The 15,281-nt window shown below is 38.0% G+C and overlaps 1 protein-coding gene across 1 annotated transcript; it reads left to right on the top strand.

The window, feature by feature from the left end:
- Positions 1-9,698: 9,698 nt before the first annotated feature.
- LOC126783518 (uncharacterized) lies at positions 9,699-14,992 on the top strand. Its single transcript, XM_050509000.1, is given in 6 exon segments — positions 9,699-10,964; positions 13,353-13,432; positions 13,855-13,879; positions 13,882-14,118; positions 14,231-14,516; positions 14,608-14,992. Coding segments are annotated over 5 exon segments (1,386 nt in total). The 5' UTR covers positions 9,699-10,186; the 3' UTR covers positions 14,497-14,516; positions 14,608-14,992.
- The last annotated feature ends 289 nt before the right edge of the window (positions 14,993-15,281 follow it).

The following is a 15,281-nucleotide window of genomic DNA, read 5'->3' as shown; positions in this document are numbered from 1 at the left end:
GCAAGTTGTGAGTCTAAAACGAATAAGTGTCGCTGCATGCAACATCATTACATATCCTTATGCAAAAATCGGCAGGTTAGTTCCCATAACCAAGTCCGAGCTCTGCTAGATCGTGCAGTGAATGAATATGAGAAATAATATGTTCAACGACGATCCCAGTAGACATGCAAAACGAAATCATCAAAGTCGTGGGGGTGAACTCTCCAACGGTATCCATTCAAATAGATTTGAGAGGATAGGAAGGGTGGTGAGTCCGTAGTATGATGATCATAGGTAAAAACTTTAGCGAATGCAGCGTTTCTTGTGGAAAGCAAAGCGACATGTCACCAACGCGTCGATGCTCTTAACCTATACCATAAAAATACCGAAAAATGTCCGCATTCGGTTGGATAGGGTCCACTAATGTCACCTTAAATACTTCGTAAGAATGGAATGTTCTCGGTTGGAGCCTTAGCAAATAAGGACTTCCTTGAAATCTAGCAAAAGAACAAGCTTTGCAAAATGAGCGATGGGCATCCGAGATTACCATGGAGGCATTAGAAAACACGGGAGGCATCACAAGCTCTTGTGAAGGAGGGGATGCCACCACCGACGGCCTTAATGCCATGGAGCCGCCAAAATAGGCAGGCTCGGCCTCACCGTGTATGGCACGGATAGGCTCGGCCTCACCGTGTGGAGCATGGGTGAGGTGGTCCTCTAATCGCTTCGTGAACATGAAAAATAGATGATCATGTGAATTTCAAAGAACTCGAATCATCATATTTTGTTCAAAATGACCAAAAAAATGATCGTGTCAAAACCGAGGAGACAGCAAAACCGAACCCATGATTCAAAGAATCTTGAGTTACATAAAGCTACTGCTGCAGGCAAGCAAAACTATGTCTGCAGGCTAACAAAGCTACTGTCGAAGCTTGAAAAAGATTCTGTCAATGAAATCTGACAGATTTATTCCTCTCCATTCTTAACACAAATATCAAGATGAAAATCCATCATTGGCATGTATGACCTTTAAAACTAAGCAAGGCACGAAGATATAGAACACAATCTCCGCACGCGATCCGTAAAACAACTACCTGCGCCGTAGGACGGTGTGGGTGGGTATGCAATTAGCAAGACACTCGATTTCACGGCGGGACATTCTCAAAATGAAGATTAAGAGAGTGAACGACGCGGTGAACTTTTCTACACAATACGCCGTAGGATATTGTAAGAGGGGGGATTGAAACAAATGTGCAATCCCATTGAGTGTATCACATGACAATAGAACTACATTATTCAACTTAAGAGTTGGAAAACATGGTATTGGAGCAGTTGAATACCAAACAATTTGGGTGGTAAAGACCATCCAATTGGTGCGGGTGGTCACCAATAATAATAAAATCGTTTGAGCTATGAAACGACTTGGAGCAAACCGAAAAATTAACCGGAAAACCATGTCAAAATAACTCAAAACTGGGTGAAATTTGGACTGGGAAAACGTGGCAGTAAAAACTGCTGAAAATAGGCCAGAAAAATGACGAGAAACGACGAAAAAATCGTCAGAAAAACTCACCGGAAACTGACCGGTATGGAGGCCGAAACTTCAGGTTCGACAGGGGACGCTGGTAGGAACCGGGTGGCAGTGCCGGAAACGCCGGAATGTGGCCGGAAGGTGGCTAATACGCCGGAAAACGTTCCGGAAACGCCGGAACAGTAACCGGGTAAAACGACGTCAATTTTGACGTTCCGAGATCCTTTTTCCAAATTTCAAGGTCCAAAATCACAATGTAGTGCTATTGGGGTCCCATATAACCCAAAAGCGGCCAATTTAAAAACCACGTGAGTTGCAAACGTTGACCATGCATGCTAAGCCAAGGAAAATAAAATTCTCACGAGTCCATCTCGTAAATAAGAAATTTTATTGAATATGCCAATATTTAATACAACACAACCAAACTTCCACTTCCAATAGACGACTTAAGCTAAAGTCGAGCAAGAAACATGGCAATGCCAACGTCATACTTGAAAAATAGTAAGCAGAAAACATAGTCAAAATAGATAGACTAATCAAAAGTCCGTAGCAATAAAATCTTGTATATCGGATCGAGCGGAGCCTTAGCCTGAGGCTCAAAATATTTGCTTACTTGAGAATGGAAGAATGTTACTTTTCCATCTCCAAAATTCCCTCAAGAAATAGTTACAGGTGCCAAAAATGGCATGCGTTTCTTAGATGTGGAGTATGCATCCATGTGAACTCTGATAATACAACGGCATAGACGTTCATTAAATCACTTGAAGTGTGTTCCATATAATTAGTTATTTTTAGGATCTTTTGTCAGCAAATAGTGCTGGTTCAGAGTAATGAATCAACTCAAATAAATGAGTACGTAGACCTTGGGATTATCGTTTATAGACATGAGTTAAGAAAACTCAAACATTCAAATAACAGTCGCGATGGCGACGCATCCATGAGAAACGAGGGTTGTATAGTGATAGGAGCACAAAGTGTGACGTTCTTAATATTTATATGCCCTATTCTTATGCTTTGTTACTTCTCATTTAGTTGTTTTAGGTTCTTATGTGTGATTTGTATGTTCTAAGGAGAGCTATTTCGAATTTGAATGAATTGATGATGAAATTGTGCTAAGTGTTAGAAATCCTTATTGAGCTAGGATTCCTTACTCGACGATGATTCTACTTTCCTATTTTTATTCTTTCCTATTCCTTAATCGTCAAATTCTTTTCAGGAAAGACAAATCATATTTGGAAAGGAAGTAGTGATGCCGAGATGCATTCCTAGTGAGACAAGGAAATCATGTTCGAGTTGAAGAAGGAGAAGAGGAGGCCGGCCTAGCTACTTCTAGTTGGACCAAGAGATGATGCCATGCAGCCCTATTTGTGATCTCCTTATTGGACTTGGTTTCCTACATCAAGTTGGATATGGAGTACATGAATCAAAATCCATATCAAAGAAGATTTCAGTTTCCCAATTGGATTCTATCTCATAATTGGGACGGCAAGAGAGCTTCATAGACTCTAATATATAGAGGCTCAGCCTCCCCATTTAATCATCATCAACCTTACACACAAACACAAGCCATAGCTCTGCCGAATCAATCCCTTACTCTTCCAAGAAATCCTAAAACCGATTTCACCATTCTCCACTAATCTATAGCTTCGAAGTACGATTGTGAAGAAGTTCCATTCCCTTAGAAAGCCACAGCTATACTTTGTGAGATCGTTTGATTGATAAAGTGTAACCATGATTCTCTCTTTGTCTATTTCGGGTTTTGGTTTTTCTTGTTCTTGGATGAGCATGCGATTTGTGTAGAGTAAACTTGTTTCGATTTTGTCTATGAGATAGTTACTTGTTTCAAATTATATAAAGTATCGATTTTAGGTTTTTAGTTCTATGATTTTAGTTTCTGCCGTGATCTATTCTAAATGATTTCGAAAGTATCTATGTGTTATGCATAGGCTTGTAGCATGATATTTAGGTTGTTGGATTTGTGACTTATGCTATGAACATGTTTATTCTTTTCTATGTGATTTTCGAAATTGCATGATTGGGGGTTAAGTAGGTGACATGCTTAATGAATTCAATATGCGTGGCTTTGAAGTTGCATGGTAGGATAAGTATGTTAAATTTCGATTAAGACCGCTTGGAATGGATCGAATGTGTTAAGTGTCTATGTGTTTAGGTTACTGCTTAGGACCCTAATTGCATGATCCAACCTTAGTTATTCATGATAGTGTCTCGGCATGACTCTTAAAGGAGGACTAGAACTTGATTTTCGTTAGCTTTGTATGAATTGTTTTGGTAGAGAAGACGGGAGTAGCTTCTCTTGAGCGAAGAGTTTGCTTGTGCAGTTCGCGTTTCGTGCGTAGATATGTAGGAGGAGCAATTTTGAATCCTCTGATGCGGGGACTTGCAGGGAAAAAATATATATTGGCGGAGCGAATGCGGAAGAGACCCTGCGGGGCTACGGGGCTGCGTGCAGGGGCTGCAGGGCAGGATGCAGGGGCTGCGTGCGGGGCTGCAAGCGGCTGCGATGCGGGGCTGCAAGCGGCTGCGATGCGGGGACTGCAGGGGAGCATGCAGGGGTGATGCAGGGGCTGCGTGCAGGGCTGCGTGCGGGGCTGCGTACGTGCGTGCAGGGGCAGTGAGCAGGGCAGCAAGGCAGAAGTTGCAGGGGCAGTAAGGCTGGCTGCGTGCGTGCGTGCAGGGGCAGTGAGCAGGGCAACAAGGCAGAAGTTGCAGGGGCAGTAAGGCTGGCTACGCGCAGGGATGCGGGGCTGCGGGGGTAGCAGCGGGGGGCTGCAACAACGGCGAGCAGGGGCTGCAACAACGGCGGCCGGTGGTGGAGAAGAGAAAAAATTTCTAGGGCTCTAAAAGTTCAGGGTTTTAGGGCAACGTGCTGATAACGTGTTTCAGGATGAAATAATTGTGTATTATTGAATGATTTGGGGGCCTATATATGCATTACAAAACCACAATCCCGTAGGATTCGAAGTCCTAATCTATTACGGAGATGCTAATCTATCTCATAACAGGAAACCTATTAGGCTAAGACACACACAAGGGTAGAATAGTAATTCTCTCGGAACAGCTCTATGTTTTTTCTAAAAGCCACTTTCAAAAGATATCATCCCTTAGCTTTTTAATTTCAGCTGTGGCCAAAATCAATTTGAGTCAAAAGCAGCTTTAGAGAAGTTTACCAAACATCATCAGTTGCTCTCAAAAGCTAAAACAGTTCTAAAAAGTAAGTACAAAAGTTGTGCCAAACTGGTCATTAGTAAGTATTGAAACTTGCATTTAAACCATCAAGGTTCGACTTTCAGTCCGAGCAATCTCTTTAAAATTTATTTTTTTCTTTCTTTTTTTTTCCAAAATTTTCTTCCTAATGATTGATTATATAATATATTTGTGAATCCCTTCTAATGATTGATTATCTAATATTTTGAATGAGATCTTATATTTGCATCTTAGTGCATGTATAATTTGAATGGTTTCTAATGTTTTTTTTATATTTTCTTAGGTATACATTGAGTTCTAATCATTTTGATGAACATGGAAAAGTTTTCAAGCCCACCCCATCATGAAATCCTGGATTTGCCACTGAATTTTAGAAGAAAAATTTGGAGCTTCTCTCTTCTGTTTCCTTAAGTCAGGAAGGGTCCTCTCAATTTTAGATTTATATGGCTCGAGATTTTGTTGCTGGTTGGCTCTTTTTTTATAGAATAATGAATAACTTCATTAGACATAAGCCAATCATGATCAAATATTGATAGGTTAGGCAGTAGCACGCTCCACTACAAAGAAACAAGCTCATTATTACCTACAAAACTATAACCAAAATAAACCAAGCAAACTTGAGTCCACTAAAAACAAAATAAAATGAAAATGCAATAAACTTGATGCGAAAGTATCAGGCCTTAGATCTAACAGTGTACCTTTCAACCAAAACACACTAAGGGAAACCCTACCCCAGAATTAAGATGTCATTCCCTTAATAACTTTTAACAAACTTAACATAAAAGAGAAGCAGAATAAAGAGGTCCAAAGGCCAACTCTCCACTTACGATGCACTACTGCAACTCAAAGAGCTGGAGCTCAAAGACCCAAGCCACTCTCCCCTCTCTCCAAACAATCTTATCTGGAAAAGTTGTCAAGGGAGCATGCCGCTGCCGATCAGTCTAATCACCGCCCTTATTTTTAAACTCTGAATAAAGAAAGCCTAACCTGCTGCAACCACATTTAGAAGTTAGACACCTATGTCAACAGTGGCGGAGCTAGAAATTTGAACTCAATGGGGCACAAATTTTTTTTTAATCTAAAGTCAAGTACTTTTTTACAATGCTAATTCTTGTTGATCAAACTTTTGAAGTGTGATATATATAATTTTAAAGAAAACAAATAGCTATGATCAATTAGAATAAGTTAATGTAAGGTAGATTAAAAAGAATTTAATCTAAAAGTCTATTAAATAATTAAATTAACAAAACAAGTAGGGAAATAATCTTAGAGTTGTTTACAAGTGATGACTGCTAGAAGAAAATGGCAAAGAATAAAAGGTGTTGGAAGAAAATGCAAGGAATAGAAAGTGTGTTTCAAAAAGATAGTGGGGTTCGAACTCAAGAAGTGAAGGAAATATGTGATCCCTTAACAGCCTAAACACCACTGCTCCAAGTTGTCCACAATACAGTTGATCAAACCTGAAAATATTTATACCTACTAGTGCATGGGACCTAGTAGGTTGCTTAGTGGCTCCACCACTATATGGAAATATAAGTATGCTACCTCAAATTCTCATCGAAACAGATCTATTCACTCCTGCACTAATCCACACCGCACACCGCCGCAAATCAGATTGACCTCCAACTCAAGCCTTCGACACACCACTGTCTCTGCAAACCGCAACCTTCCTCCTCTTCAAAACCCAAAGGCTCTCTACAACTGCCCCTTGGAAGAGAACAACGTTGGAGATCCCCTGTTGCAGGCGAGAAACGAAGTCCCCACCGCCCTTCCACTCAAACTCTAGGGTTCGGTTTTTCTTTGCTCCGCAAAAAGTGGGGCGTCTCTAAAACTCTTGCTGGTTGGCTCTTATGTTCATAAAAGAGCAGTAGATTCTTATTTATGCTACATAATTTTATTAATTGTCTAATAATTGTAATGTGAAATATATGTTTGTTGTAATAATGTAATCTAAAAATATAATTCAGATTGTGATAGCCTATATAATAGTTTTGTATGTGCAAAAGAATATTGTTTCCAACTTATTTTTTAATTTTGATAATTTTGCTCATTTTTATTTGAAACTACTAGTTGTATTGTTACATATATTGTGTGTGTGTGTATATATTGTCTCAATATGTACTATACTAATGAGATTTTCTTATTGAAGGAATATTGTTACCAACAATATAAAAACATTATAGGAGTTTTTTTTTATAATTCATTGATAGGAAATGTAGGAGTATTGTACAACATAATTATGATCCACTCATATTAGGGTTTTATCAAGTTAATATAACCATGCGAAATAAACTAAACAAAGTCTAGCAATCTCAATGACATAAATCTTAAACTTGGAATCCAATGAAGAACTAGAGAACTGTGAGACGAGGCTCACTTGTTTCGACTACGTCGAGAGCGCATTCGAAGCATCTTGAGGAGCTACCCTTAAGACAAGCTTATTCGATATGCGAAAAAACCTTTAAGCCAAGACCATCCACCAGGATCCCAGATCCTGACCCAACAATGAGGGGGCCTCAAATCTCAAACTCCACCTAGGCCCGTACTGACCCAAGCCCACGGTAAAGCACAGTGTGTTGTCGCCGAAGAGATGCAGCGCACCACCAAACAACCCACCTTCAAACAATATCGGTGCCTCACTACAACCCGCCAGTCACCACCCAATGACTCGTGGTTTACCCTCACCAACCCTGTTGGATCTAGAAGAGGTCATCGCACCAACTTAAGCTAGCTAGCCCAGCCACAAAAAAATTCCAATAGCATTGCAACGACGACACCCAAGATCCTAAATTCGGATCCAAGATTGCCGATCCGATTTGCATTCGATCCAGGACTTCGGCGTGGCCACCCAACGTGCGGCAGCCCTGCCTTGATCTGTAACCACGCGATCCAACAACTCGAAATGCCGAGCACGGGGCCAGAACCGCTCCTTAAACCAGGTGAGGAAACTCCCCAACCTTGTGCCGCCGCCACCCACTAGCTCCGAACTAGGTGTTGCCCTCTGAGAGGAAGGGAGGGTGCCGGAGTGGTGGAGCCGATGAAGGCCGCCACCCCCTAACCCTAGTAGAAACATTTAGAGTACATAAAACATTATTGGAGTTGATAAGTGGAAAAGTGTGGCTAATTCTATATATGTGGTACATCCGTGATGGCCGCTGCTACACGCTTGACATCAATCTATTACTTATTTATACATTTTCAATAAAAGCAACATAATTTGGGTGGATACATGTTAGAATCAGATTGTTTGGAGGCCATCCTAATGGTGAATGCACAAGATGACTGTTATGCTAGTGAAGGGGTTTTAGTTGGCTGCATTAGAGCTCTTGTGCGTCAATAAAATGTGTCATGAAAGATTCATATGCCCATGGAGGCTAATATGCTGGCTCACGAATTTGCAAGCTTTGTAGTCCAAAGTGATCGGCGTTATGATTAGTTCGACAATGGACATTCTTAGTTTGACATTGGACATTCTTAGTTTGACATTGGGCAATCTTGGAAAGAAGGAGAAGACAAATCAATGTGACCCAATTTTCTTCAAGTGGTAAATGTCTAAATAATAAAAAATTCTAGTTCTGATCAACCTCCATCAATTTAGCACCATCCGCGAATCCCTCATTATCAATCTTTCACCCAAAAAATAAAATATTTCACCTCACAAAATCTAACAACAAAATCCACTATCTCTTATTTATCTCTATAAATAAATATCCTAATATATTATATGGTATAAGCAACAATTTGCAGTTCAGATTTATAGCTTTTCTAAATTAGGATTAAATTACTGTAGTGAACGTGAGATGTAAACGACCAGTAGTTTTCTGTAGTTGTACCTTCCCTCCTTTGTAATAGAAAAACAAGTTCACCTTTCCTTTGAGTTTGAATTTGATATGGTTTTTTCAGTTGGAGGTGGAAGGTTCCCAGAAGCAGGAGGTTAAGTGCAGAAACGTGCGTCTACCTTCTTGTTTTCTCCGACATTTAATTCCCCAACATATTCGTTCATGTCATGAATTAAGCTATGATATGGTCTTTACTTGAATAAGTTGAATGGTATAAGAACTTGTGCCTGCTCAACGATTGTCTGGGTGTTCTGTCTTTGAATGATCCCAGATCGGTTTTGCTAACCTTCTTCATCTGGGCTTTCTTTGCTGCTGGATTTTGATGAGGTAATGGCTGCCCATTTGAAGGTACATATATTGGCCTCCATATAGTTGATGAAGATCCAAAGATGTGGAGGACAAGTCATCAAGATTTGATATGCAAAAGGAGAATTGAAGTTGTTTCCTAATTGGACTAGGAAAAGATTATGGTTTGTTTTTCCTACTAAAGAAGTCTCCACCGATTTGATTATGGGTAGATTGATATATATTTGGGAATATATATTTAGTTAAATGGTGTTTGGGAATTGTTATAGAAAATGATTCAAAATAAAAGGTGTATTCCATATTCATATGGATTTTTTCCTTTTCTATGTGAGATGTATTATGAAGGAAAGTTAGGTTTAATTCCTAGGGTTCGGGAATACATGTGGCTGCTATATATATGATGTATATAGGCAGTAGGTTTGGATGCCTCTAGGAGATACACGAACAAGAAAAAAAAAAAAAGAGGTGAATCCAAAGAGAAGAAAAATTCACAAAAATGAGAGTTTAGTACTAGGAGATCTTTGTGACTCCATTGAAGACCTTAGTGGCAACATCAACGTTCTTAGTGAGGTTGATCACTCGTGTGACTACAACGATCTTAGTGAGGTTGTGTCGACATTTGAAGCAACGATCTTAGTGAGGTTGTTTCATGCTTGATTGTGACTATCAAGTAAGAAGTATTTTTACTTTTGAGAATAACATTATCATTGATTAAGGTGTAATCATTGTAATATCGTTTATTCAATAGAAAAGTAAAATTCTTCTATATATTCCGCTGCTATTACTCGTTATTGTTCTATTTTGTATTTTCACCATTATAAAAGAATCTTGGTCTTTTCTTTATGTTATGGTGGTTGATGGAAAGGTTGCCCATTTCAGAAGTATCTTGGTCTTTTCTTTTTTCTGGTTGTTGATGTTAGTTGAACTTTCTAAGGATGCATGGATTTTGAGTATTGTTATGGTGTCTTTCTGGGATTAGTGAATGGTGGATTGATAACCTGCTCTTTTCTATAAAAGGAAATAAGGACAAATGGGTCTCTTTCAAGTTTGGTGAATGATTTTGATTTGGTTTTTGGATCTAAACTTGGATGTATTGATCTGGGAGAAGTCTGGATGAATTTGAGTTGGTCGGGTTAGACATTGGTTATATAATCGGATTGAAAGCATACAGTTTTGAAGTTGGAAAGCCTGCTGCAATTCATTGTGTTTGGTTGAAATTTCATATAATTGGTGAAGAGGACTTCAATATATATTTCAGAATCAATTTAGTGCTGGAGGTGAATATATTAGGATATTATATAGAATAATGGAGCAAGCTGATGATCTACAAATCAATGGAGAGGGAGAGGAAATGGATAGAGAGCCGTCTCCAGAAGATCCTCACAGAGAGCCTCATCTCTACCGGAACCACTTTGGTGGCACAGTGAGGAGGAAAGCTTATATTTTTGATGGGCATGGGGACTTTTACAATAAGGAATGGGACCACTTTTACAATAAGGAATGGGACCTAACAGAGGGAAGAGGAAATGAATTTTGTTGGTATCATGTTGAGCTTCCAAAAGGACCTCAGAAACTTTCTCAATCTGCACAACAACTCATTCGTGTCCTTTGTCCGCCTTTGAAACTCCAGGATATTCTCTCGCTTGTCAGCAATGGACCCTTTTGTGTGCATGTTGATGGGGCTCTTGTATTCAGAGTCAACTCCCCAGGTCCTCCTGCCAGTAAGTTCACATTCAGAATTGCTGCAAGAATTACTGAGCACTCGGTGATTACTGTGTCTTTGGGCCGTGTACCCAGATTGGGTTTCTCATCAGTGGGCGAGTCTCTTCTCTCAGAGATTCCTAGTGTGGAGAGTCCCACAAGTCTTAGAGGTGAGCAGAAGGAAATGAGTGGGATTGTGATAGGGGAGCATGTTCTTGAGTTCTTATTGACAATGAATCATTCTGAAGAGGCTGATAATCCCGTGCCTAAATCCATCTCCAATCTTGTGGTTCATATTATTGATACGCATGTTGATCATCTCCAGGATGTTGTGACTAAACTTGAAATAGAATTGGATTCTGTTGAGCTTGAGCTGGATAAAGGTTAGCTCCACTTTTAACATTATTAGCTACCTACCAGTGTAATTTTTAAACTTTTTTCTGCCTATATGTATATATCATTGATATATTTGGTTTTCAGATAGTTTGCTTGTGATATTCTACTTATAGTGATATATTGTTGTTGTACTATATTGGCCTGATTTTCCTTATATAAGTATTTACTTACTTATAAAGAGGTGAAGCCTTGTTGGTACACCAACATTCGTAGACATTCCTTATTGTCCTTACATTTTCATATCATCTGTAAGTAACAAAATCATTTTGTGACTTCTAGTTAGTAAGTAACAAAGACGATAACTTATGATAGCCAATAGCTAGAACAGTAGAATGTCTGTTTCTAAACCTGGTTGATAGCTAATGTTTAAGCTGGCCTATGTATTGCATTTTGGAAGACTGATTAACTCATAGTTTGCAAACGTATAATTTTCTGTGCTTCCATGAAAGAGTTTTGAAACGTTAATGACATCACTTAATTACAGATTTTTATTTAGGTCGGTTGTAAACAAATGTAGACTGTGCCTTATAGTGAGATATGTTATATTCTCAAGCCTGTCGGCATTCTCCTTGCACAATCATTTATTTAGTCCTACTATTGTATAGAAATATAAGCAACTGTTGATGTTCTTTCGGAAAAGTTTTCTAAGCATACTGACTCATTCAATTTACGCTAAACTCATTACTACACACGTATAAATTTGATTAGCTCTTGCACTACCTAAAGTTAGTTGAATGACCCACAGTTGTTCCACATATTTTCTTTCAGAGCAAAAATATCAAGCTATTGTTGTGCTTATGCATAATTTGATTGTAGATCAATGAACCATATTAAACACAAGTAATTGGCTTGGGTAATTGCTGCTATAGGTCTTCATTTTCCTTTTTCTTTTCCAACCGGTTTAGCTTGGTTCAAGATAATGGACCATTTCACTCTGCAGTGACCCAACCCCTACCTATATCTAAGATATTTGTAGGAGGATAAACCTGGTTATGAAGCCTGTCAGTTTCCTATATTACGGCAAATCCAGTGCCAGTCGTTGGCAAGTAATCTTTACAAATACCTCATAAAATTAATAAAGTATTTATGATAAGATGATTAGCCAATTATTGATAAGAAGACTCTTTTGTTGAAGTGGGACAAAAGATAGAATCTCTGTCAATATATATTAGTTCTTAACTCAACAAAGTGATAAAGTATTTGATCAGATTTGAAGTATAATTATCATCCTCTGGTTTTATAATCAAGGAACATGTAGCTTATATATATATATATATATATATATACCCCTATCCAGAGTGAAGCATCACTCTGAAATTACATAGTGAAGTTCTAATTTTGACACACTTTTCGGTCAAAATTTTTCACCATAAGTAATTCAATATTTATGTATGTTATTCAAGATCATCTCTACAATGTTTCATCTAATTCGATAATGGTTTAAGCTTTTAAAATTGAGATTTACACGAACAATTCATGTTAAACTTATTCATTGATTTAATCTAATTTTAATACTCTAACGATGTCTGAATTGGATGAAATTTTGTAGAGATGATCGTGAATAACATACCTAAATATTAAATTGCTTATGATGAAAAAATTTGACCGAAAAATGTGGCAAAATTAGAATTTCACTCTTTAATTTCAGAGTGAAGCTTCACTGTGAATAAAGACTGTATATATATATATATATATATATATATATATATATATATATATATATACAGAGCTTCTTGGCTAAGGAGGTCCGCACCAATGGTTTTGGTGCGGATTTCCATTTTTGCTCAACTTTTCGATCGAATTTCCTCATCTCTACCGTCTAGTATCTAGATAATATTATATGTGTAAAATTTCAGCTAATTTAGTGATCATTAAGGCCCTCAAAATTGCGTTTTTCTGTCAAAAACATGAACGGTTCATATTTGACAGAATTCACTCCATCCATTATTTTTCGATTTTGAGGGCCTTAACGATCACCAAATTGGCTGAAAATTTACAGAGATGATCTACATAATATTATCTAGATATTAGACGGTGGAGATGAGGAAATTTGATTAAAAAGTTGAGTAAAAATAGAAATCCGCACCAAATGACCTCTTTAGCCAAGAAAATATGTATATATATATATATATATATATATTCTTTGAGAATAAGCAGCTATGCTCTAGATGCAGACCTACATTTTAAATATTATATCACTTAAAACCATTTCCGGAACGATTAGTTTGTCATCTACAATCTTATGTGTTAGGTTTTTATTATAGAAACTGTGTTTTCGAAAAATAGAAACATAGTGCAGTTTCATATGACACAGTCTATCCAGTTTGGGAGCATGCTTCAGTAGTGTAATATTTACTAATGATTTGATTTGTCAGGTGGTTTTGCTTTGAAGAAACAAATGCTAGATGATAGAAGATTTCCTAAAATGCATCTAAATTTGCAGCGTCTTTTGCAGGTAATTTGCGAGCCCATCATTTTCTATATCATATGCAGAAAAAGAAAAATGACGTGTTCTAACTTCACATTAAAGCATACTGCATAATCAGTGGCAATATAACAGGCACTACTTTTTCATATTAGCAAGATAGCCTAAAAGGTGACAAAGCACATAAACTATGTTCAGTTCACCAGTTATGGCTCTTCATCTCCTTTTAGATAGCCAATTTAAAATATATTGCTCTGAAGATAATATTCAGATTCGCATTCGCATCACAAATCATTTATCTGATAAGTTTCCAATCAGCATATGGCTATTCATATTATGTGTGTTCCTCATGGTTCCAAAGAGTGCTACCAAACAATCTGCAATAAACTAGCTTGATGTATGAAACAAAACGGACCATGTGTTAAAGATGCATTTTCTTCTGCTGAACTCAGGTGATTGCTCATGGGGAGCAAGTTTTCCTCGGGTCAAGGAAAAATGTTCTACCAAACAATGGTTTTCCAGTGATGATGTTAACGCTCTTGAAGAGCTAACTGGACGGTTGAGAAGGCTAAAGGATAATGTAGGGTTTATAGCTAATCGTGTCACAGCAATACAGGCTGGTCTAGACAGCTGGCAAGCTGAGCAAATAAACAAGAAACTTTATTATCTCTCTTTCCTTTCTATTGTATTCCTTCCTCTATCCATCATTACTGGAGGTAAATTGTTCTGTACATTTCATTTGTAAGATTTTTCTGGAGATATTCTTGTGTGTTGCCACTTTTGAGTGAGAAGCTCTTAACAATTATACTTGTTAACTTTATCTTGCAGTGTTTGGCATGAATGTGGGTGGAGTTCCATGGACTGGGCAGAATGACTCAACCTTGAAGAATGGTTTCCGTAATGTGATGTTAATTTGCATTGTTCTGCTACTTCTGGCTCTGCTCTGCTTCAGTTTTCCGGCTCTTTATAGCCGAATAGTTACTTGGCAAAGGAGAAGAGTTCTGAGAAGAAGTTGGTCCCTCAACAGGAAGTCATTTCTCAGTAGGAGCCATGGAATTGGAGTTCAAGAAAGAAGGGGCTACCTTCGGCTTTGAGAAAATTGACCACATTTGTAGTATGTCTCTCATTGGATTGGCGCCCGCGCCTCAGTTTGCTCTAGTTGTTAAAATTTGTTTCTTAAACTCATTGCCATAACTCCTTTTCAGGATTATTTTGTTGCTTCCACATCTGGTTTCATCTACTTTCTAAATGACCTATCAAGATATATGTTGAGGGTTATCAGTATCAATTACTCTGCTCCAATCCTGTGAATTTTGTGGGGAACTGGACAGAAAGTCAGCAACAGGAAAGAAGGTTGAGGTTTATCATTAGAGCATGGTTTTTTGTACTTTGTTTTAATGATTTGTTTCATTAGTTGATTTATCATCACACTTTTTCTTTGTACTCACTTCTTGGTGATCATCTTGTATTATGTACAGTTTCTTGTATCATATGAATTTTGGATACTGCTCTAGTGGTGGTTTAAGTTCCACCCTCTGGCTGTATACTATATACTGTATACGTTTCAATGTCAATCATTACATCATGATCTTACGCAAACACATTGCAATTGTAGTTAAGGACATAAGGAGCTGGAACCTTAGAGATATCAGATTCTTTTCTATTTTCTTTTCAAGAAACTCAGTTTTATTGATAAAAAATAAGGAGCTGGAATAAATCAGCAAAAGAAAAAAAAGGAAGAGAAGAGAAGAGAAGAGAAGAGAAAAGATTAGAGAAGAACATACCAGCAAGCTCAAATTAGAACCATGGAAAGTACAAGGCTGAAAGATGCTCCAACACAGCAAAAAGAGACATCCATGATCCAACTGAGCGTTGCAGA

The sequence above is a fragment of the Argentina anserina genome, chromosome 2 (assembly GCF_933775445.1).
Source record: "Argentina anserina chromosome 2, drPotAnse1.1, whole genome shotgun sequence".
NCBI lineage: Eukaryota > Viridiplantae > Streptophyta > Magnoliopsida > Rosales > Rosaceae > Argentina > Argentina anserina.
The sequence above is the reverse complement of the archived record's forward strand: the minus strand, read 5'-3'. Positions and strand labels throughout refer to the sequence as shown.